The 27,331-nt window shown below is 37.7% G+C and overlaps 1 protein-coding gene across 1 annotated transcript in view; it reads right to left on the bottom strand.

Annotated features, from left to right (window-relative positions):
* The window catches only part of COG5 (component of oligomeric golgi complex 5), a 368,496-nt gene that overhangs the window by 313,930 nt on the left and 27,235 nt on the right, over nucleotides 1-27,331 (bottom strand). The window contains exons 3-5 of the mRNA XM_036761810.1: nucleotides 18,891-18,948; nucleotides 5,400-5,454; nucleotides 5,245-5,314 (exon numbers count right to left, since the gene is read on the bottom strand). Coding sequence (XP_036617705.1) covers nucleotides 5,245-5,314; nucleotides 5,400-5,454; nucleotides 18,891-18,948 — 183 coding nt within the window. The remainder of the gene's footprint in view (nucleotides 1-5,244; nucleotides 5,315-5,399; nucleotides 5,455-18,890; nucleotides 18,949-27,331) is intronic.

The following is a 27,331-nucleotide window of genomic DNA, read 5'->3' as shown; positions in this document are numbered from 1 at the left end:
TGTCAATTGAAGCTTTATTTAGCAGCATGGTGATGAGATGAGAAGTAATGAACTTTTCATGAACAGGGCAACTTGTTCCTCAGGAGTTAAAACTAGGTAGAGTAGCAGATGCAAGCAGGTGTCATAAGGAAATAGCATTGTGTGATAGGAGTCATTCTGTGTCCCATGTCATGAGACCCAGTCCTGGGTCACTTATCACCCTAAAGCCAGACTATCTCATCTTCAGTTCTATGTTTCAACTTCTCCCTCAACAACCTGGGCTCAAATGTCCCCCTCCCCACTCCATGAGTGAGATATTGTTATTGAAGATAGCCATCTCATACAGGGTAATCTCCTAATGTGTTCATTCATTCCCCTTCTAACCCCCATGATATTCATTATCAGTCCTTGGTCTCAACCACAGAACTCAATCTAGTCCCACCATGGGAATGTTGTTTAGTGAAACCCTTTTCTTTCCCCTTCCAGGATGAGAATTCCCTTTCCATTCCCCCATCCTAATCTCTCTGCCCTACTGCTTTTAGCCCATTATTTGATAGCCCTCACGTTAAGAGAATAAGAAAATTTTACTAGCTCTTCTCTGGTCACCTATGGATTTGCTGGGCTCCCCTAGTTTCTGACCTTCCCTCTCTCCAATTATGAAACTTCCCACTGTGGTATACATTCCACCAAAGAGACTGCTTCACTTATAGAGGAAAATGGGATTTAGTCCAAGAAGTATTAATTCAAGTGTTCCTCCTTCCTTGTTTATAATTTTTAAAATTCCTCTTAAAATTTGAGCTCCTTAGGTCTCTTTTTGTCCTTTGATGACCCCTCTTTGTTTTTTCTTTTATCTTTTAGTGCATTTTTTAAAAATTTAACACAAGAAAGTTGAATTCCTTAGTCTTTTATTAATAACAATACTTTTACATCTTATGTACCCTGTTTATATTTCTCTTGTTTGAGGTGCTGGCAAATCAACTATTCCGCTCCTCTATGAGCTTTTTAATATTTCTGGAAGAATACCTCTTTTGTTCATCTCCATCTCTTTTTTAATGATTATATTAAGCTAATAGTATGTTATTTTGTGTTTCAATTTAAGCTTCTCAGTTTTAAAGAATATTCTATTGCCTTCAAACTTCCAAAAATCTCTGGTGTGGGTTTATTTTTTATTGGTGTGGGCACACGTAGCACAATGTCTGACATATAATAGGTACTTAATACATGCATTTATTTCATGATGTTATTTCATGAAGCTTTTACCTTGTGTATTGTTTGTCTTATTATCTTGTGGATTCAGCATGAGTTATTCTCTATCTGATACATAACTTCTTTTTCTAAAGCTTTTAAGTTACAAAGATTTGTAAAAAGCAACTACTCATCTTGCCAATCACATGATCTATTTTTAAGTACAATGTGTGAAATACATTATCATGCATAATATCAAGATATTTTGTTTTTCAACTTTATAACAAAACACAGATCTGTAAAAAAAAAAATTCTAAAAATATTCATTATTTATCCCTAAATGTTAACTAATAAGGATTTTTTAAATAAAATAATCTTTAGTAGTAAACTTAGAAATTTCTATAAAGAAACAATAAAAAGGTTTTGCTAATTGATATAGGTAAAAATACAGGCAGGATAGATAGTGCTCTCTCAATTCATATTCAAAACATACTATTCTAAAACCTAAATACAGAATTGAATAAAATAGCTGAAGATAAATTAAATACCATTTTAACAGTTTGATAAGAAATATGTTACCATCACCTTACATTCTCATATAAAAACAATCAATATCCTGGAGAGACTAAAACTCTCCAAGTTTTCTTAAATTATTAGTTTAATTATCTGGTTATACTAGAATTAGGCTACAATAATTTGTTCAGAGAAAAATTCAACATCACATGAGTCTTGATGATACTTCATGTCAAAGATTCAAAAGAAAAAAACTTATAGTGCAGCCCCACAACAAGGACTCCAGTGCAGAATTAGTGAGGCTCCATCTAATCCATAAATGAAATCAAAATATTATTTCCTCATTATCATCTCCTAAGTCATATGTTTAAAATAAAATTTAGGGATTAAGTTTTTATGCCATGGCTAGATTATGACTCATCACTGAAAATCTGTTAACAAAAGAGCCAATGCAAAGACCATATTAATCAGCAGAAAAATATGTCAATTTTTTAATGTCCATGTGGGTCACTTAATCAAGTTCAGAGAATCATTGAATGCCATCAAAAAGCATTAGGGCCATTATTTCTGACGTGAGCTAATCATAACAAGTCAAGTACTATCTTAAATGGAAACAAGTCCCAGTGCTATTACGTGGTTTTTCAAGACATCAAAACAGCCAAAACATGAAATGGGGTGTGTGTGTGTGTGTGTGTGTGTGTGTGTGTGTGTGTGTGTGTGTATCTTCTCGGGAAGATCTGGACAAATCACTTAGCTTCTTCCTGCCTCAGTTACCTCATCTGTAAGATGGGGATAATAAAAACATCTACTTGGCAAGCTTGTTGTAAAGATAAAATGAGATCATATTTGTAAAGGGCTTTGTAAGCCATAAGCACTATATAAATACTAGCAATTATCAATATATATTTGGTTTGTTACATCATGTAATCCTCACAACAAACTTATGAATTAGGAGCTATTGTTATTCTCATTTTAAATATGAGGAAACAAGGGACTTGCCCAGAGTCACATAGCCATAGGTTTAGAGCTGAAAGGTCCCGAAGAGGCCATCTAGTCTGACCCATCCATTCTACGAGACCAAGAAAGATTAAGTGATTTACCCAAGTTCACACAGGTAGGAAAGCATCAGGGATGGGACTTGAACCCTGGTTCTCTAACTCCAGAGTCGGTGCCCTTTCCACTCTGCCATACTGCCTCCTGTGCGTATGAGGCAGGATTCAAATTCAGGTCCTCCTGACTCTAAGTTCAGCACTATCCACTGCAACTATCTGTCTCATCATGAATAGTGCAATTACAAAGGGTGAATATTAAAATATGATTTCATAAGTTTTCCAAATCTGTTTTTAAGTTTTACTAAGTTTTCTCAAAAGGAACATACACAGAAAATGTATTCACAAGTTAAAATAACAAACATACACAAAGGCAATAGGTAAATTTCTTTAGTATTGAATCTTACAGGGACTTATATCAAGTCCTCTGTTTTTATACATAATGTTTCTATGTTCAGGTTTATAATAATGATGTCTGTCTCACCATGTTTTGAGAGCTACAGGAGATTAAGTAGTTAAAGATTTAGGTGAATAAGTCATTAAAAAAACTACAAAGTTCCTGTGATTTCTAGGACTGGCCTAGTACAGACCTGCTGCCCTAAGATTCAGGTTCCACTTAGGTACATACTGCCTATATGACCCTGGGCAAGTCACTCAGCCTCTGAGTTCTCTAGGCAGCAGTCTATAAGCTGCTGAAAAGGTCCTGGTCTGCACTGATAAGGTAAGTTCATCACCAAGTGCTCCCTACAGCAGATTTGATTTTTTAAAAAGGTAGCAAAGAAGTAATTTCAATTTCACTAAAATTCAGATTCTTTTCTTTTTAAAAAAAAACAATACTCTAATTGAAGCATACTGTGTTTTTCTTTTAACTTTTCTTTTTTCTTTTTTTTCTGCATCTGTTTTCTTTCACAACATGACTAACACAGAAATATGTTTTGCATAACTGTACATGTATAACCTTTATCAAATAATCTGTCTTTTCAATGAGGGGGGAAGGAAGGGTGGGTGGGCAAGAATTTGGAACTCAAAATTGAAAAAAAAAGTGAAGGTTAGAATTGTTTTTTACATAAAAATGGAAAAAAAATAAAATATTAAAAAAATTTAAAGCCCCCCCCCAAAAAAACAATACTCTACTAAGCTGTTAGAATTATATAAGTTAACAGAAATTGTCAGAAAATGGAGGGTCTTGGTTAAGAATAAATCTTATAGTTAAAAAATATGAAAATACAAAAAGCATCTATAAAAGTGTAATTTTAAGAGTACACAGTACAGGGCTGTTATCCATCAAAGAACTTTTCAATTACAAAAAGAAATTTTACTACTAAATCTCATATTTAGCATTTTCTAAGCTTGCATATACTTTTTCTCAATTTAAAAAGAAAAAAAGACAGCATTTGATGAAAGCAAAGTATTAAGAGTCAAGCATTTAATGTCAAATTTTCAAAGCTTATTTTTTCTTTCTTTCATTTACAAAAACCTCAAGAGCTTTATTTTTCTTCCACTTCCATCACTTTCCAAATCTCTTCCTAAAGACAATTTTCATGATATTAACATATACAACATCTGAGTATTCTACACACCTAGAATAGCTTTCATTTCTTGGTCCCAAGCCATACTTCCCAATATATTTCTCCCAGTTAAATCGATCTATCAACAAGCATTACGTAAGGGCATGCTATATGCCAGGCACTGTGGTAACTGCTGGGAATTCAAAGACAAAAATGAAACAGCCCCTAACCTTGATTAGCCTACGTTCTATCAGGTAAGACAATATGTACGTATTTAGGAATATTCAAAATACATACAAAATAAATACGTTTTTGAGGAGGGGAGCACTAATTGCTGAGAGGATCACACACTAAGCAAAGTTTTGAGGGAATAAAAGGATTGATTCTAAGAAGGAGCCACTCCAGGTCTGGGGGACAGGAAGTAAAGAGAGAGACTATTCCAGTGAACCTCCAGTATATGTTTCACATCACAACCAAAGAATAGCTAAAGTATATATCAAACTAATTTTGACCATTCTGTCAAGTCCTTCATATAATTTCTCTACTTCATCATCTGCTACGTTGGATTTTGGTACATCAATCACCATAATCTTCATTGTAGTCTCTTTCCTTGTTATACTCAGTGTAAGGACTATAAAATGAATTGACCAATACCACTGACAATTGACCATACGTGTAACAATGTGTCTGTGCATGTATGTATGTGTGCATGTATGTATGTGTGCGTGTATACACACACATATACATATATGTATATTTTGTACACATGGAAAAAAGGAATAGGATTATCTTATTTGAAAGATTATTTCACTATATCATTTTTTTGCACTGGATATACAGCTTAGAGAAATATATGTTATTTCCCTCTATAATCTCTTGTCATTCCACATTCATTAAAAATCCATTTCAAATAACCTTACTTTTGTGCCTTTGTCTATTCACCACAAATAATTCAAAGTTGATAAGAATTTAGAACAATAAAGAGTGGAAAAATTTAGAAGACAACTTACTTGAAGCCTCGCCAGTTGAGCTGTGCGTGCTACTATCTTGTTGTATGGATCGACAATTTTAGCTTTAATCCTGTTAAAAAATAATAATATTTTAAAATAGGAGAGTATAAAAATGTCATGTTTCTATTCCCCTATGTTCTTGCACAACAACATACCTGTCAACAGCTCCCTGGAGGGCCCCAATTCTTGTCTGCATCATTTGAAGAACACCTAGAAAATAGTAACATTTTACATTTACTTTACAAAGTAGAAGACAGGTCCTAAAGAAAATGAGAATGGAGATAAGAATTTTATTAAAGTTGGGAAAAAATAACCTATGGATCTATGATACTTCTCTAGGTAACACAATAATAGGACACAAAAAGATTTTAGTTTTAATTTTACCGTGAATCGTTGGTGCTCTAACAGATCTGTAATTACATCCATCTAGGTGCTCCCTCCACTAGTTCAACTTAACTTCTCATAATTGAAGTTAGAAGGAACCTCAGTAGCCATTTAGTCCAACCCACTGCTGAAAGGAATTCCCACTACAATAAACCTGACAGGTGGTCACTTAGGCTTTATTTGAAGATCCTTAGGAAGACAGCAGCAGGGTGGTGCAGTAGACAGAATGCTGGGCCTACAGTCAGCAAGACCTGAGTTCAAATCCAACCTCAAATACTAACTGTGTGACTGAGCAAGTCACTTAGCCCTGCTTGACTCAGTTTTCACATCTATAAAATGAGCTGGAGAAGGAAGTGGAAATCTACTCCAATATCTTTGCCAAGAAAACCTCAAATGGTCCACAAAGAGTTGGATACAACTGAATGACAACAATGAGGGAGAGGAAACACACCACCTCTTTAGGCAACTCATGCCCCTTTTGGAGATCTCTAATTGGCAGGATATTTTTGCGGACATCATTTTCTGGTTCTGCCCTCAAAAACCAAGGCCTAGCTAATCAGCCCCCTGAATCTTCTCCAGGCTAACCCTCCCTGAGTCCTTCAACCAATCTTGATATGATACGGACTCAAGGCCCTTCATGATCCTAATGGCCCTGGATTAAACAACTTAGGACATAATAACAGTCGATGTCAATTTATGGGTTTTTAAAAACTTTATTTCCCATTTTTCAGTAGGTTTAAAAAGGTTTAATAAGAGTTGCCATAATTGGGTGTTGTATTTTTATTCTTTCTTCTAATTTGGTATTGATTTTCATTATTCCTCTAACAAGGTGTTGATGTGACAGCTGATTGTGAAATGACTTCTACATCAAAAACCAATCACTTCCTATTAAATAGAATCACCCTTATTTTTTGTAATGCTATTCAATACTTTGTCAAGCCTTTTCCAAATTTCTTCTTGAAGAAATTATTTATGACTTACAAAAATGAGGCTTCTAGCCTCATTTCTTCTAGCCTTTGCCCTCTCTCCTACTTCTTACTCCTGAGCAATGTATTCTCAACATATTTTTTCTCTCCTTCTCTGTACCCAACATTTGCATTGAGGTTAATGAGCACCAATGTACACGTCGATTTAAATTCAAGGGTTATCAAGTTCTTTGGAGAATTTCTCTACCTCTAGCACTTAGCATGTTGCCCTGCACAAAGTAGGTACTTAATAAATGCTTGCTGACTGACTCCTAAGCTTCTACAATAAATGTGAGAATATAAGCCGAAATTATTTTCATGGCAGTCCTTTTGCACAATCTTATGATAAATTCTGTATTTAATGATCAAGTATCCTATGTAATGAATATAATATCTTGCTACCTTTGCGTGTACAATCAAATCAAGTACTTTGTTGTTTGTCCTTTTTCCTTGAAGAAGACCATGATATCAGGGAGGTGATGGACAGGACATGTAAGTGAACTGGCTTTAAGTGAGGGAGGGCTGTGCAAAGGCACCAGCCTCACTTTCTCCTCTGGAGCCATGTGGGTCCAGTGGGCAGATATCAGAACAAATGGAGATGGCCCGGGATGCATGGGGGAACCTTGGCCTTTTCAAGGTAAGGTCTTTAACAGGTCTCAGTTTGACTGAAGCAACGCCCATTCAGTGATTAAAACTAGGTAAGAAATGAGGCCAAAGGGCAACTAGGTGGCACAGTGAGTAGAGCACCAGCCCTGGAGTCAGGAAGACCTGACTATGTGACCTTGGGCAAGTCACTTAACCCCAATTGCCCTGCCTTCGCCCCTCCAAAACAAAAAAACGAAAACAAACAAAAAAAAAGAAATGAGGCCAAGAATGGCCTCTTACCTATTAAAAAAAGAAATAAATCTTGAAGGGAAGATCCTTAGGGTTTCCACCAAAACAAAATCATTTGCTATTTACATTCATTCTGAGCCAATAAGGGCCCAAACAGTGACAAAGTAGGTCTAGGTCTGGGACCAGAGTGATTTGAGGCTAAGTCTGGTCTTTAAGATAAAAACCAAAACAAAAGAAAAAGTTTCAGAGATTAAAATTTACATTCCTTTTAGGGGGAGCACCAGAAGGTAAGGGCATGACACCCCTATGTGGAAAGAGAAGAAAGAAAAGAAAGAACTTTATTTGTGCCTTGAAGGAAACCTGGTGAACCGTCTTCCAATTAGATACAAGTCCCTTTTTTTCTGGCTTGATTTATAATAAGAATGTCAAGACCGACACTATTCAGTACCTCTAGAAGTATGTCCAATTGTGGATCACTGAACAAGGACCTCACATTTAGCATGCTAACAACCAACACAAATTAATGCTTATAGAATTTCTGAAAGTTTTGTGATTCTTAGAAAAGTCTGCTCCTTTGCCCCCAAAAGGAGCTTCCAAAATCTATAAGTTACAAAGATAATTTTTGGATTATTTTACGTTCTGAACTTCCATAAGCTTATACTCCACTGAAAAGCCCATTATCTTTATCTTTTTACTTTTTTTAATCATCAACAATCCCTCCCAACCCCTTCCACCTCCTTTTGTTTATCCACTGGGAAAGGAGGGGGTGACACCAGCAGCTGTGGTGCTGAAATGGCCAGAGATGACCAAATGCCACAGAGAGTGAAAAGATTACACGGGCCAGGCAGAAGAGTAAAGAACAGCTCCATTTATTTAACTGAGGGACAGGGCTTATATGCTTTTTTAGGCAAGCAGAATCAACAAGTTCGCATGCAAAAATATTTGCATTGCATGACTTCCTCCTGCTTTGTTCCCTTTTGCTGTAAACAATATTGTGTTAATAGCCCACAGGTGGTATTTAGCACATGTGTGCCATGGGGGTATTGGAGAGAGCAAACGTATACCGAGGAGGCTTGGAGAGCCTTCATCCTAAACAGCACGTGTATGCCGAGGTGGGGTATGGAGAGCCCACATGCAGAATTATCAGCCCAAGGGCAAGAACAGGCCCCAAGGAAAACCTGGCCTGTATCTATATCCCAGAATGGACTTTCTCAGAGCTGGCCCTCTACAGAGGGGTGAGGAAGGAAGGAAGGAAGGAAGGAAGGAAGGAAGGAAGGAAGGAAGGAAGGAAGGAAGGAAGGAAGGAAGGAAGGAAGGAAGGGAGGGAGGGAGGGAGGGAGGGAGGGAGGAAGGAAGGAAGGAAGGAAGGAAGGAAGGAAGGAAGGAAGGAAGGAAGGAAGGAAGGAAGGAAGTGGGGAGGGAGGTTAAGTGACTTACCCAGGATCTCATAACTAGTAAGTGTCTGAGATGACATATAAACTCAGTCTTCCTGATTTTAGGTCGAAAGTTATATCCACTGTGCCACTTAGCTGCCTCATTTGAAAGAATCCTCACACCAAAAAATTAACCTATCATTCAAAACATAAGAAGTATGTGCTCATATGTACGTCAAAGAATCCATGATTCCATCAATAAATGTATTCTCCATCAAGGCAGACTGTATTCCCTCTATGCTTGTCATAAAATTTGTGTTAATTTTATCTATAACACAATTTGTATTCATTTTATCTCATAGATCCTCCAAAGAGCATGCTGGAAGCATTCCTTCATTTAACTTGTCATGGGTCTGAGTATCCATATCTTCTCCCATATACCATTTCTTAGAAGTACTTATTGGAAATATGCTGCAGTTTACTTATTCCCAACAGGAACCTCTTTATTGTATTATTACAGGCTTATTTAACATTAATAATCAGTACATCAATAACGTTTTCTTCATTGGTATTTAACAAGGAATCTTTTCTGATCTCTATACACACAGAAACATACATATAAATGACTTCTGAGAAAACTTTAATCTCCAGATCTAAGATCCTACATGTGTGAAACTCCTTGTTGGAGAAAAGCCTTTAAATCTCTGAGTCATACAAGGTGGCACAGTGGAAAGCAAATTGGGCATGAAGTCAGGATGACCAAAGTGCTATACAAATGCTGGTTATTATTGTTATTAACATTAATATTCTTCTCTGTACCTTTCCAAAAATTATGGGAGGAGATGGTGGTTCATGGTATAAATATATATGTGTAAATACTAATATAAATATATACGCACACTCCAAATACATTTTCTCTTGCCATAGGTGATGTGGTCTTCGCAAGATGGGGGGATAGAGGGAAACACATATAATAAGTATTCAAAATGTACTCAAGAATCTGCTTACCCTAGAATGACTTATCTGGAAAAAGGTCCAGATCCTTTTATGCTACAGCATTTAAACAGTGCTAGCCTTGCCCCTAAATGCCTGGGTTATTCAGAACCAACCCATACTTCTGGACAAGGAAAGTTTACTGAAACTACCATATGTGCTACTGTTTCTTTCAATAACCAGTACAAAAGAGATTTGAATGGTTAGGCAAAGCAGATCAGCACATGTGCATTTGTATGCTTTTTGTTTGTGTAGCACTGGTAGGTAGAATATTATTAATATATCAAGTAATTAATAACACAATGTGAAGCAGTATTACTGTACTTGAGATCCATGACTAGACTAGCTATATATCAGAAAGCATCTCAAATGTACATTTAGAAACATACTTTGTTACAAAGAAAATTAATCTTTTGGGACTCGTATTCAGATGATGCAAAGTTAACACGTAAGTTAGATTTAGATAAAATACATACGTGTAAAAATCCTTAACCAATACATTAAAAAAAGAAAGAAATCCCTAAAAAAGGAAAATCTGTCACATTACATACAATGAAAAAGTCTTAACAGTTTGAATTTCTATTCATTATTCATCTACATAACACCCTCAGAATCATAATACTAATATATTAAATTATGGATTTTTAAACCCTTAGTTAAACAAGTTAAATATCATAATAAAGCATAAAGGATAATGCATTATTTATCTACTATATGAAAATATCAAAAGTATTATTTTTGCAAAATTACATTTTAGCATTAAGTAAATCAAAACTCAAAATTTACTTTGTTTCTGGAAAAGATAGTTTTAGGTCTACTGCTATTCAAACAACATAATCAAATTACTTGTATAGATATGGATTGTACAGATGCTGGTCATGAAATATAATTATTGTTATGGAGGGATTCCCATATTAACAAAATCATAGCTCCTCCAAATATTGATGGATTAATATAATTAATGATAGTTCATATTTTTACGTGTTAAAGTTTACTAATAATTTTTCTCGCAATAACACGTACATTGACCACGTAGTTAACTTTGCTTTACATTGTTCAAAATAAGCAAGAGCTAACAGAGTATTAGAAATAAAATTGCTGTTATGTACCAGTCAGTATCTATTGCAGAGGACAAAGAAACAGAGCCAGTCTACAAAAAACCAAGAACCTTAACTGATCTTCCCAACTAAACAATTCTGTGCAAAGGTGGGCCCAGGGAAGGATGGTCCCCACAAAATTGGAAATTATGGTTGTGAATCAAGAAATGAAAAAGGCTAAAGATGACTAAACACTTGCTTCACATTTGAACATCATGAATACTTTTATCAAGGAGAGTTAGAAGTGGCAAGCACTGAAAAATGTCAGAAAAAAATTAAATGACAAGCAGGAAAGTATTGGTTATAATGAGCAATTTCAGAATCATGTACCTCAGTCCACTAAAATTTTACACATTTAATTGGAGAAAAATATGCACATATACATATAGATGCATGTACATATATATACATATATATTTATATATATATACATATATATAAACACGTAAGATAAATACAAAATAAACACAAAGTAGGGAATTTAGAAAGAGAAAACACTGGCAATTGGGGGATCATGAAAGGCTACCTGTCAAAGATGAAGCTTGAGCTAAGTACTGAAGAAATGAAGGGATTCTATGAGGGAGAGGTGAAGAAAGAGTGCATTTCAGGCATGCGAGAGAGTCAGTGCAAACCCCAACACAAGACATGGAATACTGTATGTGAAGAATAAAGAGAAGAGCGTAGAGTGTGGAAAAGGGAACAGTATACATTGAAGTTACAAAGGGAAGCAGGCACCAGACTGTGATTGGCTGTCCTCTCTGCTGAATTCTAGTCCTGCCTCACCAATTAATCCACTGGAACTTTCTATACCAATCTAAACTCAATGTATCCAAAAGAAAAATCATTATCTTCCCCTCAAACTTGCTCCTTCTCCAAACTTGCCTTTTTCTCTTGAGAGCTCCACCATGGCTCTAGTCACTCAGGTTTGCAATCCCAGAAGTCATTAATTCTGTCCTCTCCCTCATTAGTTTATCCAATCAGCCTCCAAGTCTTGCGAATTGTACATTCACAATGTCTCACATCTGTTTCCATCTCTTCGTTCACATATCTACTGCCCAATTTCACTGTCCTCACCACCTCAATAACTGGACTTCTGCAACTGACTCATAACCAGTCTCACAGCTTCCAGTCTCCCCCTGAACCTGACCATTCTCCACACAGCTGCCAAAATAATCTTCCTAAAGCACAGATCTGACCATGTAATTCCTCTGCTTAAGAATCTTCAAAGGCTCCCTTCTGCCTTTAGAACAGTAGCAGACTTCTCAGATTGGCATTTAAAGTCCTGAACCAAGGAAATTTAAGCTTGCCTTTCCAGGCTTATTTCACACTAGTCCTCTTTACACTTTCTGTTCAATTGGTCAATTTAATATTATTACTAGTATTCCTATCTCCCACCTCTAAGGCTCTATATAGGGTGCCCTCCATGCTTAAAATAGTTTCAATACTCATGTTCCCCTGAGATTTAGTGTATATAGAGTCCTGTGAGGAAGAAACTGTCAAGAACATGTGACAGCTGTCTTTCATACATAAAAATAGTTTTTGTCTTTTACGATAATTCTGGCTTTAAACACTACAGTACTGTATTGGTTATGCATGAATTTAGGAGAAACGGTCTACCCATGACACAAACTGGGAGGAACAACTAACACGGTAGACGATGGAATTAAAAAAAGATCCTGACAAGCTAGAACCACAGAATACAACGAAACTGAGCAGGGATGAAAGTAAAGCCCTACCAAAAAAATTAAATTCACATGGATAAAACTGAGAATGCTTATCCAAATGGCAATTTGCCTGGAAAAGATCTAGGAGTTTTAGCGAATGGCAAGCTCCACAGGAATCAAAATTCACATGATCTTTGGCTGAACTAAGAGAGACAGTGTCCAGGTCTAGGTTGTTAATAGTTCTGTTGGATTCCGACCTTGTCAGAAAATCTCTGCAATATTCTAAGTCATTCTACAGATACATTTTAGGAAAGACATTGATAAGCAAGAGGATGTCCAGAAGAGCCAACCATGGTTAGTTTCCTGCTATAAGCATCCTTTGAAGGGCCAAGCCATATGTAGCTTGGAGAAGAAATGACTTGGTAGGTGTAGGAGACATGACAGTTGCCCTCAAGTGTGTGAAAGGCTGTAATATGGTGCTAGAGAACAATACTAAGAGCAATTAGGGGGGAGGTCTGTGGGGGGGGGGGGCAGCAAAGAGGTAAACTATGGATTGATGTAACAAAACAATGGAAAAATAGAAGGGGTGGCCTTGGGTCACAATGCTGTTCTCCTGTCTTACTGCTTCTAGAACAACCTCCATTCAAGTATAATGTAGTATGGACTTCTGTGGGTACAGGCTGGACTAGGCAGCATCTGAGGTCCCATGTGTGACAAATGTCCTTTAGCTTCCTTCAATACTTGCCTTTCTGATCCCTCTAGTCCCTAGTGTCCTCTCCTTCCTCAAATTACATTGTACTTCATTACTTGTTTATACATAGAAGCCTCTAACAGAATGTAAATTCCTAGAAAACACCAATAGTTGTTCCTTTTTATTTTACTGTTTCATTTGTCTACCAATGGGTTGCCTTACAATTACTCTGTGCTTACTAAATCCAGTGAATTTTTTAATCAGTCAACCACGCAAAAAGCCTTTATTAAACACTTACTAAGTACCAGGTACTGTGCTGGGAAGACAAAGAAAAAGCAAAAAAGCAATTTTGACACATACTCTGATGAGTATGAAACTGAAAACTACATTGAGTCCTAAACATTCCAGAAGCTCCTCATTGAGATCCACAGTCACTCAATAAAGATTTGGTGCTGCCATTCACATCAGGAGAATTCAGCAAATAAAACATGCACACAACTCAGATTATGACATGCAATCAGATGGACAATCCAGTGAGTTAATCTTCCAGAATATACTTCTTAGGCAGGTGCTATTAACTGGGTCCAGAACTTAATGAGAGAAAGAGATTAAGCTATATTGTATTTCAGAAATTGATGAAACCAAGATGCTCTCTGCCACAAAAACTCATATTTCAAAAACCAATATTCCTCCAATTATACTTTATGGCTTAGAATCATGAAAAACCACAATAAAAAATCAGAATTAAAGGTAACCCAAGGGGAAACTGAAAAATCCATTTGTTTTTTTAAGTAGCTTAATGCATATGACCAGTGACAACTTCCACACAAAAGTGGCATTTAAAAAACATCAGAGACATATGTGACCAGAAAAGAAGACGAGCCAGTCATACAATAAGAGTAAAGAAAATTACTCCTAAGTGCTGCCCTGGTCTCCACAAAACAGTAAAATGAGCTAAGAAAAATCTCCATTGCATTAGGTGGATTTTCTAGAAAAGATTTAAGGAAAGACATGGAAAAATCACACAGAATGAGTATGGACCAATGGTTTGTGATGTACACAAATGGGGTGATTACCAACACTGATCCTTCCCATTCATCAAAATACTGACCAAGTTGAGTCCTTCAAGGACTCAATAAATTTTCCAGACAGCAAAAAGAGCACTGCGTCCTATGTCAGGAAACATGGCTTCAGATTCTACCTCTATGGTACGTGTATGAGTGGGCCAAGGCACTTGATTTCATGGGGCCTCCATTTTCAACTCTGTAAAATCAGAGAGTTGAACAAGATGACCTCTGCGGACCCGGCTAGCTACACAGACCTATAATCTTACAGGTCTGGGTTTTTTTGGATGAGACCTCTGATTTCACTAGAAGAAAGTATTCCATGGTTATAAAACTCCCTCTATTCCACTGCAGATTGGCAACTGTTCTGCAAATTGTAGTCTTACAGTACTGGCTGTGGTACTGAGAGATTAAATGTTCTTCCAAGGTTTACATAGCTAGTACATATTAGAAGAGGGATTTGAATGTAGGTCAGGATTAGGATTACTGACAGGGCCAAGAGTTATCAAATTTATCATTTATGATAAGCAGCTTAATTTTATCTGGACAGAACAACAACAACAAAAACTCATTAAAATGCCATGCAGTAGACAAGGCACTGATTGGAATCCCAAATCTTCCACTTGCTGTGTAACCTGAGGCAAGTCACTTACCTGCTCTGAGCCTCAGGAAACTTTTAGATTTTATGACCTCTAAAGTCCCCTTCAAACTAAAATATAATAAGAATGACTTATAAAAATGAAACTTCTCAGCCACCCTTTGCACTAAACTCTTACTGAAAATGACAGAAAGGCCACTTTAGTAAATGACAGACATTATCTATGTTGTCCAAGGGAGATGAGTTGGGTTGAGAACCTAAACCAGCTATTGTCACTACCAGTTACCACAGAAAACTCAATCATGACAGTAATTCAGTTAGTTAGTAAACAAACATTTATTAGGTATTATGCTAAGTACAGAAGATACAAAGAAAGGCAAAAGATAGTTCCTGTCCTCAAAAAGTTCACAATCCAATGGTGGAGACAACATGCAAACAACTATGTACAAATAGGCTATATACAAGAAAAGTAGTAAATAATCAACAGAGGGAAGGCACTAGAATTAAAGAGGATCAGGAGAAGCTTCCCGTTCAAGGTGGCATTTTAGCTGGCACTTGAAGGAAGATGGAAGACAGAAGACAGAGATGAGACAGAGAGCATTTCAGGCATGGGGACAGCCAATGAAAACGCCCACAGCCAAGGGATAAAGTATCCTGTTCGAGGAACAGCAAGGAGGCCGGTGTCAGTGGAATAAAAAATATGTGGTAAGGAGTATGGTATAAGAAGATTGGAAAGGTAGGAGGGGGCCAGATTATGAAGGGCTTTGAATGCCAAAGAGAGGATTTGTTATTTAAACCTAGAGGTAATAGGGAGCCACTAGAGTTTACTGAATAGGGACGTGACATAGTTAGACCTGCCCTTTAGGAAAATCACTTTTGCATCTGAGTAGAGGATGGAATGAAGTGGCAAAAGACTCATGGCAGGCAGACCTACCAGCAAACTACTGCAATAGTCTTGGTGCAAGGAGATGAAGGCCTGCACTAGCGTGGTGGCAGTGTCAGAGAAGAGGGAGGGACATAAAACTGACCAACCTTGGCAACAGATTCGATGCGGAGACAACAGATAGTAAGGAGTCAAGTTGGACTCTCAGGTTGGGAGCCTGGGGGAGGTGGTCCCTTCAACAATAATAGGGAAGTTTGAGAAGTCAAAGAATAATGAGTTCAACTTTGGACATGGTGCATTTAAGATGTCTACCAGACATCCAATTAGGGATATCTAATAAACAGTTAGAGATGTGAAAGTAGAGGTAAGCAGAGAGACTAGGGGTAGATGAACAGATTTGAGAATCATCAGTATAGAGATAACTGAAACCATAGGAGCTGATGAGATCAAGTGAAATAGTATGGAGGGAAAAGATAAAAGGGCCAAGGACAGAGCTCTGTGGGATAACCACAACTGAAGAGCACAACCTGGATGAATATCCAGCAAAGGAGAATGAGAAGTGGTCTGAGAAGCAGAAGAGAATAAAGTTCTAAAAGCCGGAGAGAAGAGAATATGAAGGAAAAGAGAAGGACCAATGGTGTTAAAAGCTTCAGAGAAGTCAAGAAGAATGCAGGCTGAGAAAAGGATATTGACTTTGACAATCAGGGATTTTTGCTAACTTTGGAGAGAGCAGTTAATGACAGGGTCAGAAGCCAAACTGGAGAGAGTTATGAGAGGAAGTGGAAGTACCTAAGGTAGACAGCCTTCTCAAAGAGTTTAGCCACAAAGAGGAGATGAGATATGGAATGATACTGGAGATGAATGGATCATGTGGGAGTATTTTGAGGATGGGAGAGACACGGGTACATTTCACAGCAGTATGGAAGCAATCAGTGAACAAAGAGAAATTAAAGAGAAATGAGAGTAGAAATAATAGTGGAGGCAATGTGCTGAAGGAGACAGGATGGAATGGGATCACTTGCACATGTAGAGGGGTTGACCTTAGCAAGGAGAATTGCTACTCCCATCTCATGAGATGAATGACGTGAGACAGGAGTAAAAGAGGAGATAGTGGCAAAAGGTACCCGGATGATGGCGGGGCGGGGCGGGGCGGGGGGGGGAGAAAAGGGAACACTCAGTGACTAGCCTCAGTTTTTTCTGTAAAATATGGGCAAGGTTCTCAGCTGAAAGGGTGCGGGTGGGGAAGCCACAGAAAGTTTGAGGAAGGATGAAAAGGTTTGGAAGAGCCACTGTGGTGAGTGGGATAGTGAGTTAATAAGGGAGGTATAGTAGGGTTGAGGCGATATAACATATATTTGTACTGGATCAATCAGCACAGTTTCTAGATTTTTTTCCGACCTTCATTTAGCAGCATCTCTGCAGAAGCGAAGGCAGTGGGTGATGGAAGTGATCCAAGGCTGAGGCTCACTAAGACACAGTCACAAAATGATAAGGGAGCAGTGGACTTGAGAGAGGAGGGCAGTGTACAGCTGAAGTGACTCACCATGGGGTCAAGTGGGGAATGGAGGAGAATGTGCCTAATGCAGGAGTAACAACCTACTATAGAGTCGAGGAGCTGAGGAACTAGAGGGCAGAGTTCAGTACTGGAAGGGAATGGGTGAAACAGAAATTCAAAAGACTGATCAGACAAGGGAATTTCAGAGTTCATGAACATGGAAGTAGCACATTTATGGGTGATAGCAGGATCAAGCGGATGATCATCTTTGTGTGTGGCTGAGGTAGGGGGAAGAGTAGTTCATGGGAGGTGAGTAGGTTGAGGAACTGAATGTTTAGGGTATTTGAGGGAGTTTCAATAAACTTTGAAGTCCCCTAGTATGAGTGAAGGAGTGAGGAAGAGAGAAAATTGTGATTGAGAAACTGAACTTTTTGAAAAAGAAAGGGGAGTTTCCTGGACATCTGATGTGGATTGTATGAATCTCAGAGGAGGAAAGGCAAATAATGCTTCAATAATTCTTTGTAGATGGAAAGAAATGCCATTATAGAGAATCCATAATATCTCTGTGGTTCACCAGAGGAAGTTATTTTATCTCCTTTATAACAATTCATTCACATTAGTTTATAACTCATCAGTCACTTTTTTTGTAAAATATCTTTTAGTAACTATGTGGTTTTTTTTTTAAATTCCAAAGGATTTAGATGACTTTCTTAGAAATTGCAAAACCTTTTCTTCAACTAGGAAGTAAACTCTTGGTATAAATAATATTTCTAATTTAATATTTGGAATGGCCCTCTAACAGCACCAGTAAAATGAAAAGCATATGCGACAAAGTATACTGTTTTAAATTTCATGTCCAGCTATTCGGTTCAGGGATCTTTTTTAACTACAGAAAAGTAATGATTCCTTCTCTCGTCAAAGTAATTTTCTCTCCATGAATCTCTCATAGTGTTCTCAGAGTTCAACTTCATTCATAACTCTTACAGACTCAGTATGTTCTGTTTTGTTTCATACTTCTCTCATATATCAAGGAAGGAAGGAAGGAAAGAAGACTATCTCCTTTATTAGATTTTAAGTTCTCAGATAGAGCCTATATCTTATTTATCTTTGTATCACGATCAATATTAAATATTGAATAGACACTTAATGCTAAATCAATCAATGTATTTCTGAAGCACAGACTCTCGAAGGTCATATTAAACATACACAAAATCTGCAAGATATCTAATTTTTTAGCTTTAAGTGAAATTCTTGAGAATGGTTACATAGTATATAAATCAGCTTTCCATTTTGTAGAAATAAGAAGTGAGATGCTTCCTGATGCTAAATTCTCCAGTGGATTAGCAAATGAAAAGAAGAATTTGTAATCAAGTAAAGAAAAGTGAGAAGTTTTTGTTTTTATCATTTTTTAATTCCTGGAATAATCTTTGTTATTTTGCTATATGATTCTTAAGTTTAGTTGGGATACTAGATGAGAAAATAAGAAATATTCCTGTGAAACTACACAATTTAATATCCTATCCTGCCTGCAAGACAAAGTACACATAAATAATAAGTTCAAATTCTTATTCTAAAAACTGCTAATAGTTAATGAAACATACATACCTTCCAAAGATTCAATCCCCGTGGCCTGAGCCAATAAATCTTCATGCCTTGCAACTACCTGAAAAATAATAATCAATGGGTAGCATTTACTTTGACTGTGGTTAGCAAGAAATACACACAATAAAACTTAAATGTCCTCAGGCTTTCCAGCCAAGAAGGCTACTTGAACAGGGACAGTCAGTCCTTTGTGTACAATGCCTCACTCTGGTGAAAACTAAATTTTGCATAAGACCAAATAACAATCAAGAAATCAAAAGAAAAACTGTATTAAGTGACTTCTTCTATGAACAAAAATCAACTAGAAGCCCAGAGGAAACAGGAAATGCAATCACCAAGAAAGCTAAAGTCAGCGTAGGGAAAACAAGCCAGCCTAATCCCAAGGTGACCAGATGTATGCCAGTATAGCTTGCCCTGTGTCTAGAGATAGCAAGAGCAAAAGAGCCAACACATACCTTCTACCCTGGCATAGCAGGAGTGTCAAGCCTAAGTCCACGAGTTCTGAAGTTCCCACCAGTATTCTGTCTTGAGATACCATAGAAGGCCCTGAAAATCTAGCACTCTGAACTTCAAAGACTGGTGGGGGGGAGGTCTAACCCCATAAAGTAAAAGTCAGTACTTAGGGAGCCTAGGTCGAGATCAATGTGGACTAACCCCACTAAAAACACAGGAAAGGGCAGAGCTTGGTCCTGAGAGTGGAGTGGAGGAGTACCAGTTTAGGAATTAAATAAAAATGGTGAGATAAGTAAACCGAAGAAGAGACAAACTAGTGTAAAAAACTGCTGTGGATCTAGAGTTCCCCAAAAAGGAGAAGATAATTATAATTACTGCAAGCAGAGTTTCAAAGGAAAAAAGATTTTCTGCAAGGACTACATGAAGACATAGAAGAAATAACACAAAATTAAATGTTCTGGAGAAAAAAATTGGAAGAATAATAGTTTAGAAGAAAAAGCGACAAACCTGAGGGGGATGGTGAAGCCCTCTCATGGAATCCAGATCTTGGCCTTTCTGTGAGTTAAGTAGGATGAATGGGGGTGGGGACTTTTCAGCATGGCTCAGGGCTTCTGACTGACAGCTAGGCCTAAGTTTCAAGTTACTAAAATCACCTGAACTGTGTCTTTGCCAAATAAGGATAAAAGTGTCTTTTTAAGAGTTGGCACTGGCTAAATTGTACCTGGGGTGGTAGATTTCCACTTCTAGATTGTGAGCCTGGACTCCACCAATGACAGGGTTGTTTGTGTTAGGGTATAAAGTCAAGTCCTGCCCTCTGGGTGCCACCTCTCCCTACCTATTGTCTAACGGTTGGGAGACAGCCCTTTCTCATGAGATCGTAATGAAGAAGTTTTCTGTTTCTACTTTGAGAGACCTCTGACTCTTTTAATTAATTGCTAGCAGGTGGTCTCACCCCATACAGTTTTTGGCGCCCCACTCTTGAGCAGCCCCTCCTCACCTTGACCCTGAGCAGGCGCCCTCAAGGAATTCTCGGTGGCCCACAAGTCGGGGGAGGAGGCTTTTGGCTTAGTGGGGGCTAAGGATCTGAAGAGAGGGACTCGGAGAAACAGAAAACAGTTAGGCGGGTTTTAGGTTTAAATTGTGCTCAAAACCAAAAGCCGGCTGAAAGGGAGAAGACAGCATGTGGAATTGGAGCAGTCACATAAGTTGTATGTGTACAGCCTGGAGATTAGCGAGATCTTGTGAGAGCCCTTGGGTCAACTGGCGTGGCTAAAAATTGTGGTTTGACCCTGGAGCCCTACTTGAAGGGACTGTAAATGCATCCTTGGGTCTTCAACCCTGGAGTCTGGCTTGGAGGGGTGAACAAGTGAGCACCCAGGTGACTGAGAGGGGGGGGTGACCCCTTCTGGTTAATTGGCAGGGCAGGGGAAGGAGAGAAAACTCCATCTGACAAGTTGTTAGTAACAGGCACATCAGAATAAAAATTAGGTATACCTGCAGATAGATCTTTAGGGAACAGGTTTAAAGGATGGACTACCGAAAATAGAAAGGAAAATGGCCATAGACAAGAGCTCTTAAAAATATTTAACCTAGGTGGGGAGACATTTGCTTTTGCTTTGAAGAAAGGCACTAATAGGTTGACCCAGGAAAAGGGATTTGAAAGTTTTGTGGACAGTAAAAATTTTCTCCCTCATCGAGTAACATATCAATTTGCATTCCAAAGTCTTTTACTGCTTCACAGAAAGGAGGTTTTATAGCCCCAAGCGGAGATGTGAAAACTGAAATGTATTCTATTTAATTTAATGCTTGGGATGGGTCTGAATTCGAATTCTCAATTGTTCCTGTGCAATGTCTTGTCTAATGTCTTTTCCGTCTTGTTTAAGAAAAGTTTTGTTTTATGTTCATGTGGGAATTTTAACTCTAGGAACTGAGAGGTTAAAAAGAATTAGCAAAATAAAGATCCCTGGAAGGCAGTGGAGGAAGAAACAGGGTTGGGAGATGAGATAAGCTCCTTTAGTATGCAAATTGTTAGCCATTTACTTTTAAGTTTTAAAGTAAGAGCAGCTGGAGAAGAAGCTTGGTATGTTTTTTTTTTTCACTTATTTGAAATATTTGAGGTAGTTTGGGTCAACATTGGGAAAGAGAGATTGAAATTATTTGAGTGCGGGTGGGTACGGCTTAAGACCATGTGGCATTGCGTCCATGTGCTCTTAGGTACTCTTTCCCCACCCTCCACATTGGAAGACTGTGGGTGGGTCAATCCATAGCTGGGGCTGAAAGGCTTGTAGCCCGAATGGAAAATAAGGCTGATTGGTTAGTAATTATTAAACTTTGCCTGTATAAGGTATAACTGAATTTTGTCTCCACAGAGATTGTATAGAATTATGATTTGAAGCCATATGCTGGTGGCTGGGGGTAGGAAAAAAATTTTTTTTGCCTTCCTAAGTAGTTAAGCAAGGTGGACTCCTGAAAGTCAGCGTATCTAAAGGATTAGGCCCTTTGCTCTGAGAAAGGCCTCTGGGATCTCAAAGGGCTGGACTAGGAGACTTAAAGAGTCTAAAGGTTTTTACTTGGAAGAGAAGTGACCATGCATCCCCCAAATTCCTCAGGCATTTTGTTAATTTCGAGTATGCATAAAATCAGGCTTGGAGAAAGCAGGGGGCCAAATTCAAATCTGGATGAATTATAAAAGCAAGTAATGATATGAAATAACAATCTTTTTAAAAAAAATTCACTCATGGCTAGGCAAATTTTCCTAATACTTGGGCCAGAGGTAGTGGGTAGCTCAGAAGAAGAGCTGTTGAGTGCTAAATAAAATGTATTTAAGGGAATATATAAATACCAGAAGTAATAGGATCAATAATTTCTATATGTGACAATCTGAAAATGTAATTGAAGTCATCTTATTTCCAAACTGTATTTTTAGAGTTCTCTTAGGTTGTAAAATTTGAGAGACCCTTGTGAAGTCTAAGTTTTGTTTTTATATATGTATAAATAAACTGATCTTTTAAAAAGGGTGCGATAAAATGTGGTAGTTTGAAACTGTTATATTTGTTTATGGACAAGTAATATTACTATTAATCTCCACGTGTTCATAATGAGATGAGTGACTTCCTGTGTAAGAAGACTTTAAAATGCATTCACTTAATAGCATTTATGAGATTGTTAACTAAGACTTTGTGAGATCTCCTCTTGTAATTTTTATGTACAAGAGGTTTTGTGAATAGAAAACCTGGAAACTTTGTGATACCTAGAAATTCTGTAATAACCAAGAATTGAGTTGTTATAATACTTTGGGAATTTATGAAGAAGCAATTTTTCCTATAATCTGGATGGCAGGCTAAGAACTGTGCAATACATATATATATACACATACATACATACATACATATATATATACATATATACATATATGTATGTGTGTATGTATATATATGTGTATATATATACACATATATATGTGTGTGTATGTATATATATGTACATATACACATATATATACATACACACATACATATATATGTATATATGTGTATATATATATGTATATGTGTGTGTGTGTGTGTGTATACATACACACATACACACACATATATAGCAAAGAGTGAATAAATTAGGACAGATTTCCAAACTCTGTCTCTGCACAAAAGGTTTAGGTGTGGTAGAATTCCTATTGAGAAAATGAGAATCCCTGGAAAAATATAGGGGTGTGATTTTCAAGCCTGTATCATCTAAATATATATTTATGTATGTTAATCTGGAGGTTTATGGACTAATTTGTGATGGCACTTGTGGGTATTTGTGAATGAATCCCAATGTTTAAAGGTTTATAAAGTTAAAAAAGTTGGGACTGCTTGGAAAAGCCAGTCTCTTTCCCTACTTACCACCTTTTGGTCCAGATAAGCTCTCTATGCCCGCCTAGCAGAAGGGAAGGAAGGGGGAGGGGCAACAGTTACCGGGATTTAAGTTGTACTGAAAGAAAGAGAACAGCAGAGGTCAGAAGCTAGCCCACAAGTCAGCTCACCTCCAAACCTGGGTTGTTTTTTTAAGTCACCAAAAAATGATGGGTTTTTAGGGTAAGATTAAATTTTGAGATGACACTTGCCATCTGATATAAAAGAACCCATCCTCAGGGGTAGATGATAAAGTAAAGAGAAATAAGCAGGTGGTGACAAAGGGGAAGGTATCTGCCAGAATCTGTTACCATTGTGAAAAAAGTTGGTTTTATGGGGAGAAATGGAAAATTTGATTAATGTAAATATGTGAAATCTTGCTGTTTTTAATCAAATGACTGGGTACACTGGTACTCTTGTATAGTCATATGAAAGATAACATTCTGTCTAAATATTCATGGGAACAATTTGCACAAAGGGAAAAGAAGTCTGTGAAATAAGAATACAAATGTAAGGTTGAATCATTACCCCATAGACTAAGGCTGAGATTTAAAGTTATAAAGTTATATTGTATCTATGTGGAATGAGGTCCTTAAATGTTTTAAAATGATATAAGAGCAATTGGGTAGTAAGACAAATGGTGTAATTAATTACTGGAATTAAATCAGACATTTTCAGATTGGGGAAAATAATTTCAGTGTTCCTTAGAGAAAGCTGTAGAGTATCCTTGCATGGATGGTAAAAGTTAAATGTGGTTGTTTGGATTTGACCTATCATATTTATATGGTTCAATTCTTGAGGAATATCTCATTCTTCCAGATCAGACATAGTTAGAGGAGAATAGAAAAGTCTGGGAAACTGATGCAAATGTGTTAGAGTAATAATTTATGATCTTAATGGGAAGATTTTTATGAATAAGGGAGGAAATGCATGCAAGCAATTTAGAGCTAGCTTTAAGGATGTTCCTTAAACAATGTGACATTATAGTCATATCTTAAACTGATTATTGGAACTTGCTGTTCAAAGACTTAATGGGACTGTTAACTGACTGTTTTTCTGAGTCTAACTCCAGGTGTGAATATCAAGGAAGGCTGACCCAAATGCCAGCAGCCCTGTGGGGGGCAGGCATGAACTGCAGGTATGATTTTATGGGAGGGTTGAGAAAGCAACTTCTGCATGTGCTGAGGAGGAACCCTCTTGACTTTCTTAACTGGAACCTAGTAGACTTTAAGCCTGGCTCAATACAGCTTGCAGTTTGACATAACTTCTGCCTGGAGTTGACAGGAAGCTGGGGAAACATGGCCCCCTTACCATAAGTCCATAATCTCTTAGTGGCAAATTTCTATAATCAGAAGGTTTTATTAGTGCAGTAACAAATCTGTTAAAATAATTGATTATGAAACATCTTAGATTGCTATAGGACTGGGACTAGTGTTCCTGTGTGTGGTCTTGTATAAGTTACAGTAGTTTATAAGGGCCTTGTATAGGGTCTTGCATAAGTTTGGGTCTTTAAAGTTCTTGGCAATGGTATAGAGACAATTAGGTCAAGTGCTTGTGAGAATATTATTTGGTTAATAACAACCTTGTCTAAAGTTTTGTTACAATTAGCAATGTTTAAAGAAGAATGGCTTGTGGTTTATTTTGTACATGTCATCAAAGAAACATGGCATAACTAAAAGCTTATGTTATATGTACTGTGTTGAAAATTGATTATTTGATCGACCACGACTCCAGAGGACTTGATAAAGAAGAGTCCTCCCCATCTCAAGACACGGACAAAGGGAGATGAGGGCAAGATTTGCATAATGAGAATCACAGTTTTTGGATGTGATCAATATGGGAATGTGTTTTGCTATGCTATGCTTATATATACAAGGGTCCGTCCTTCTTTCCTCCCTCCCTCCTTTCCTTCCTTCTTCTTTCCTTCCTTCCTCCCTCCCTCCCTTCCTTCCTTCCTTCCTTTTTTCTTCTTTCTTCCTTCCTCTCATTCGTTCTTCCTTAATTTCTTCCTTTCTCATTCTTTTTTTTCATGCATGAGAAAAGGTGAGATGGAAAACAATTAAATGCTTGATAATTTTAAAAGATGGAAAATTTACTTTTAAGAATGAATGAAAATAGGAAGCTTTCAGATTGTACTCTTCCTTTCACATTGTGGTTGTACTGGCATCATCCTTTTCCCTGCCAAATGGGTTTGCAAGCTGGCAGTCTTCCTCAATGGTATTTCCCTGGGGGTCCAACATTGCTAGTCAGGGCTCTGATTCTGGCATGGGAGGCAGAAATAGGAGAAGGAAAAATGAATTTAACTAGCCTACTAGATTCAAAGGTACATTCTTCCTGTTAAAAAGGAAGCACTAGGGTCCTCTTGTGCTCAGTGGCTTTCTTGACTTGGTCTTTGGCAATACGTTTGTTGTGTTGCCAAAACGCTGAAACTTGGCTCTGTTGCTGTAGCACTTTCCTTAAGAACAGGTTAAGCTCCAAGATCCTTGGCTGCCTTGTGTTTTAACACATTTATTACGTGCCAGTCAGTGGCATCAGCCACTTACCTGGACAAGTGCATTCATATTCAAGATTAATTTATGGGGTGGAGGGGTATGGCCAAAAGAGAGCAAATGTGAGTATGTTGCCTGGGAAACAGAATTGTTCCTTATTCTTTTCAAAAAGCCATTGAGTCTTCAATGCCACACAACACTTCAGACCTTAAGCTGATGAGCTAAACTATGAATGGTGCACTTCCCAAGGCCCAAAGCACAGGGCCATTGGAATGCATCTCTCCACTTCCTAAAGTAATTGTTGATTTTTTTTCCATCTGCTGAAATGTATTCAAGCTTGACAGAAAAGAAATAATCATGTTCCTCTAAGTGAGTTCTAAAGACAAGGCATTGACTCTGAAATAACCTCTAGATGTTACACAGAATATAAATACCCTATGTTTATGGAAGCTAGAGAGGAGGAGGGAAGCCCCTTGATATTATTCCAAGCCAGTCTGTGTACATATTTGCTTTGAACTCTGAATGCATTTGTTCATGTATGTGTGAAGTGGTTGTTGTTTAGACGCATAGTTGCTGGTGGTAGTTGGAGTCGGAATACTTGGGGTTAAACTCTATTTGGTCAAGTTGCTTTACATTTCCAGGTCTTAGTTTTCTGGTCCTAATGTCTTACGAATCTATAGATCTCTGAATCTATAATTAGAGTCATTGTCCATAGAGTATTTGGGGTACCTAGGTGGCACAGAAGATATAGTGCTGAGCCTGAAGTCAGGAAGACTCATCTTTCTAAGTGACTTACTTAGGGTCACAAAACTAAGTATCTAAGACAGAATTTAAGCCCAGGCCCTTCTGACTCCAAATCTAGTGCCCAGTGCATTATGCTAGGCTGGTGCAGCAGAGTCATCACCCCTTGACTGGTGGAGGAGAGTACACCCAATCTAGCCATCTCAGGGACTAGATTCGGAGCCCTCTTCGCCCTCTAACATACTCCTTCGCAATCTCCTATTTGTGGAAGTAATTTTGTCCTATGTCGGTATGTATCAGAGGCATGACTTAACCCCAAGTTTTCCCCACTTCCTTTCTTGGAGCTATAGGGTTCTAGCTATTTGATTAAAACAATTGTGCTATTATCAAAGAGTTATGATTTACACTGAGGCAATACAACATAATGGTTTGATATTTGGCCATAGAATCAAAAAGACCTGACTTTGAGAACCTGGGCAAGTCATTTATCCTCTCAATCCTCCAGGCAACTCTCCAAAGACTAAATTGCAGAGACAGCATCAATCGACATTGGTGGAGGGAATTTCCTCATCTGGGAGTTCTCCTACCATTGAAATAAAAGATCCATTCCCTATAAATTTGACTGATAGAATTCTGTTAGAGAAAGCCTGGCTACCTCTTACTGCTGCATAGAACCATATGTAGTATCCAAAGATTCTGCAATTCCTTAAGCATACGTGAACTCCCTTCATCCAACACTTAGAATCTCTTTGTGCTTCACTTTCCTTATCTATAAAAGAATGGGATTGGACTTGGACTCTAAGATCCCTTCCAGCTCTAAAATCTTAGATCCTATGATCCTGTGGGCTTTCATTATTTATTTATTTAT

Source organism: Trichosurus vulpecula, chromosome 5 (genome assembly GCF_011100635.1).
Source record: "Trichosurus vulpecula isolate mTriVul1 chromosome 5, mTriVul1.pri, whole genome shotgun sequence".
Classification (NCBI taxonomy): Eukaryota; Metazoa; Chordata; class Mammalia; order Diprotodontia; family Phalangeridae; genus Trichosurus; species Trichosurus vulpecula.
Note: the sequence above shows the minus strand (reverse complement) of the source record. Positions and strands in the feature narration are given on the sequence as shown.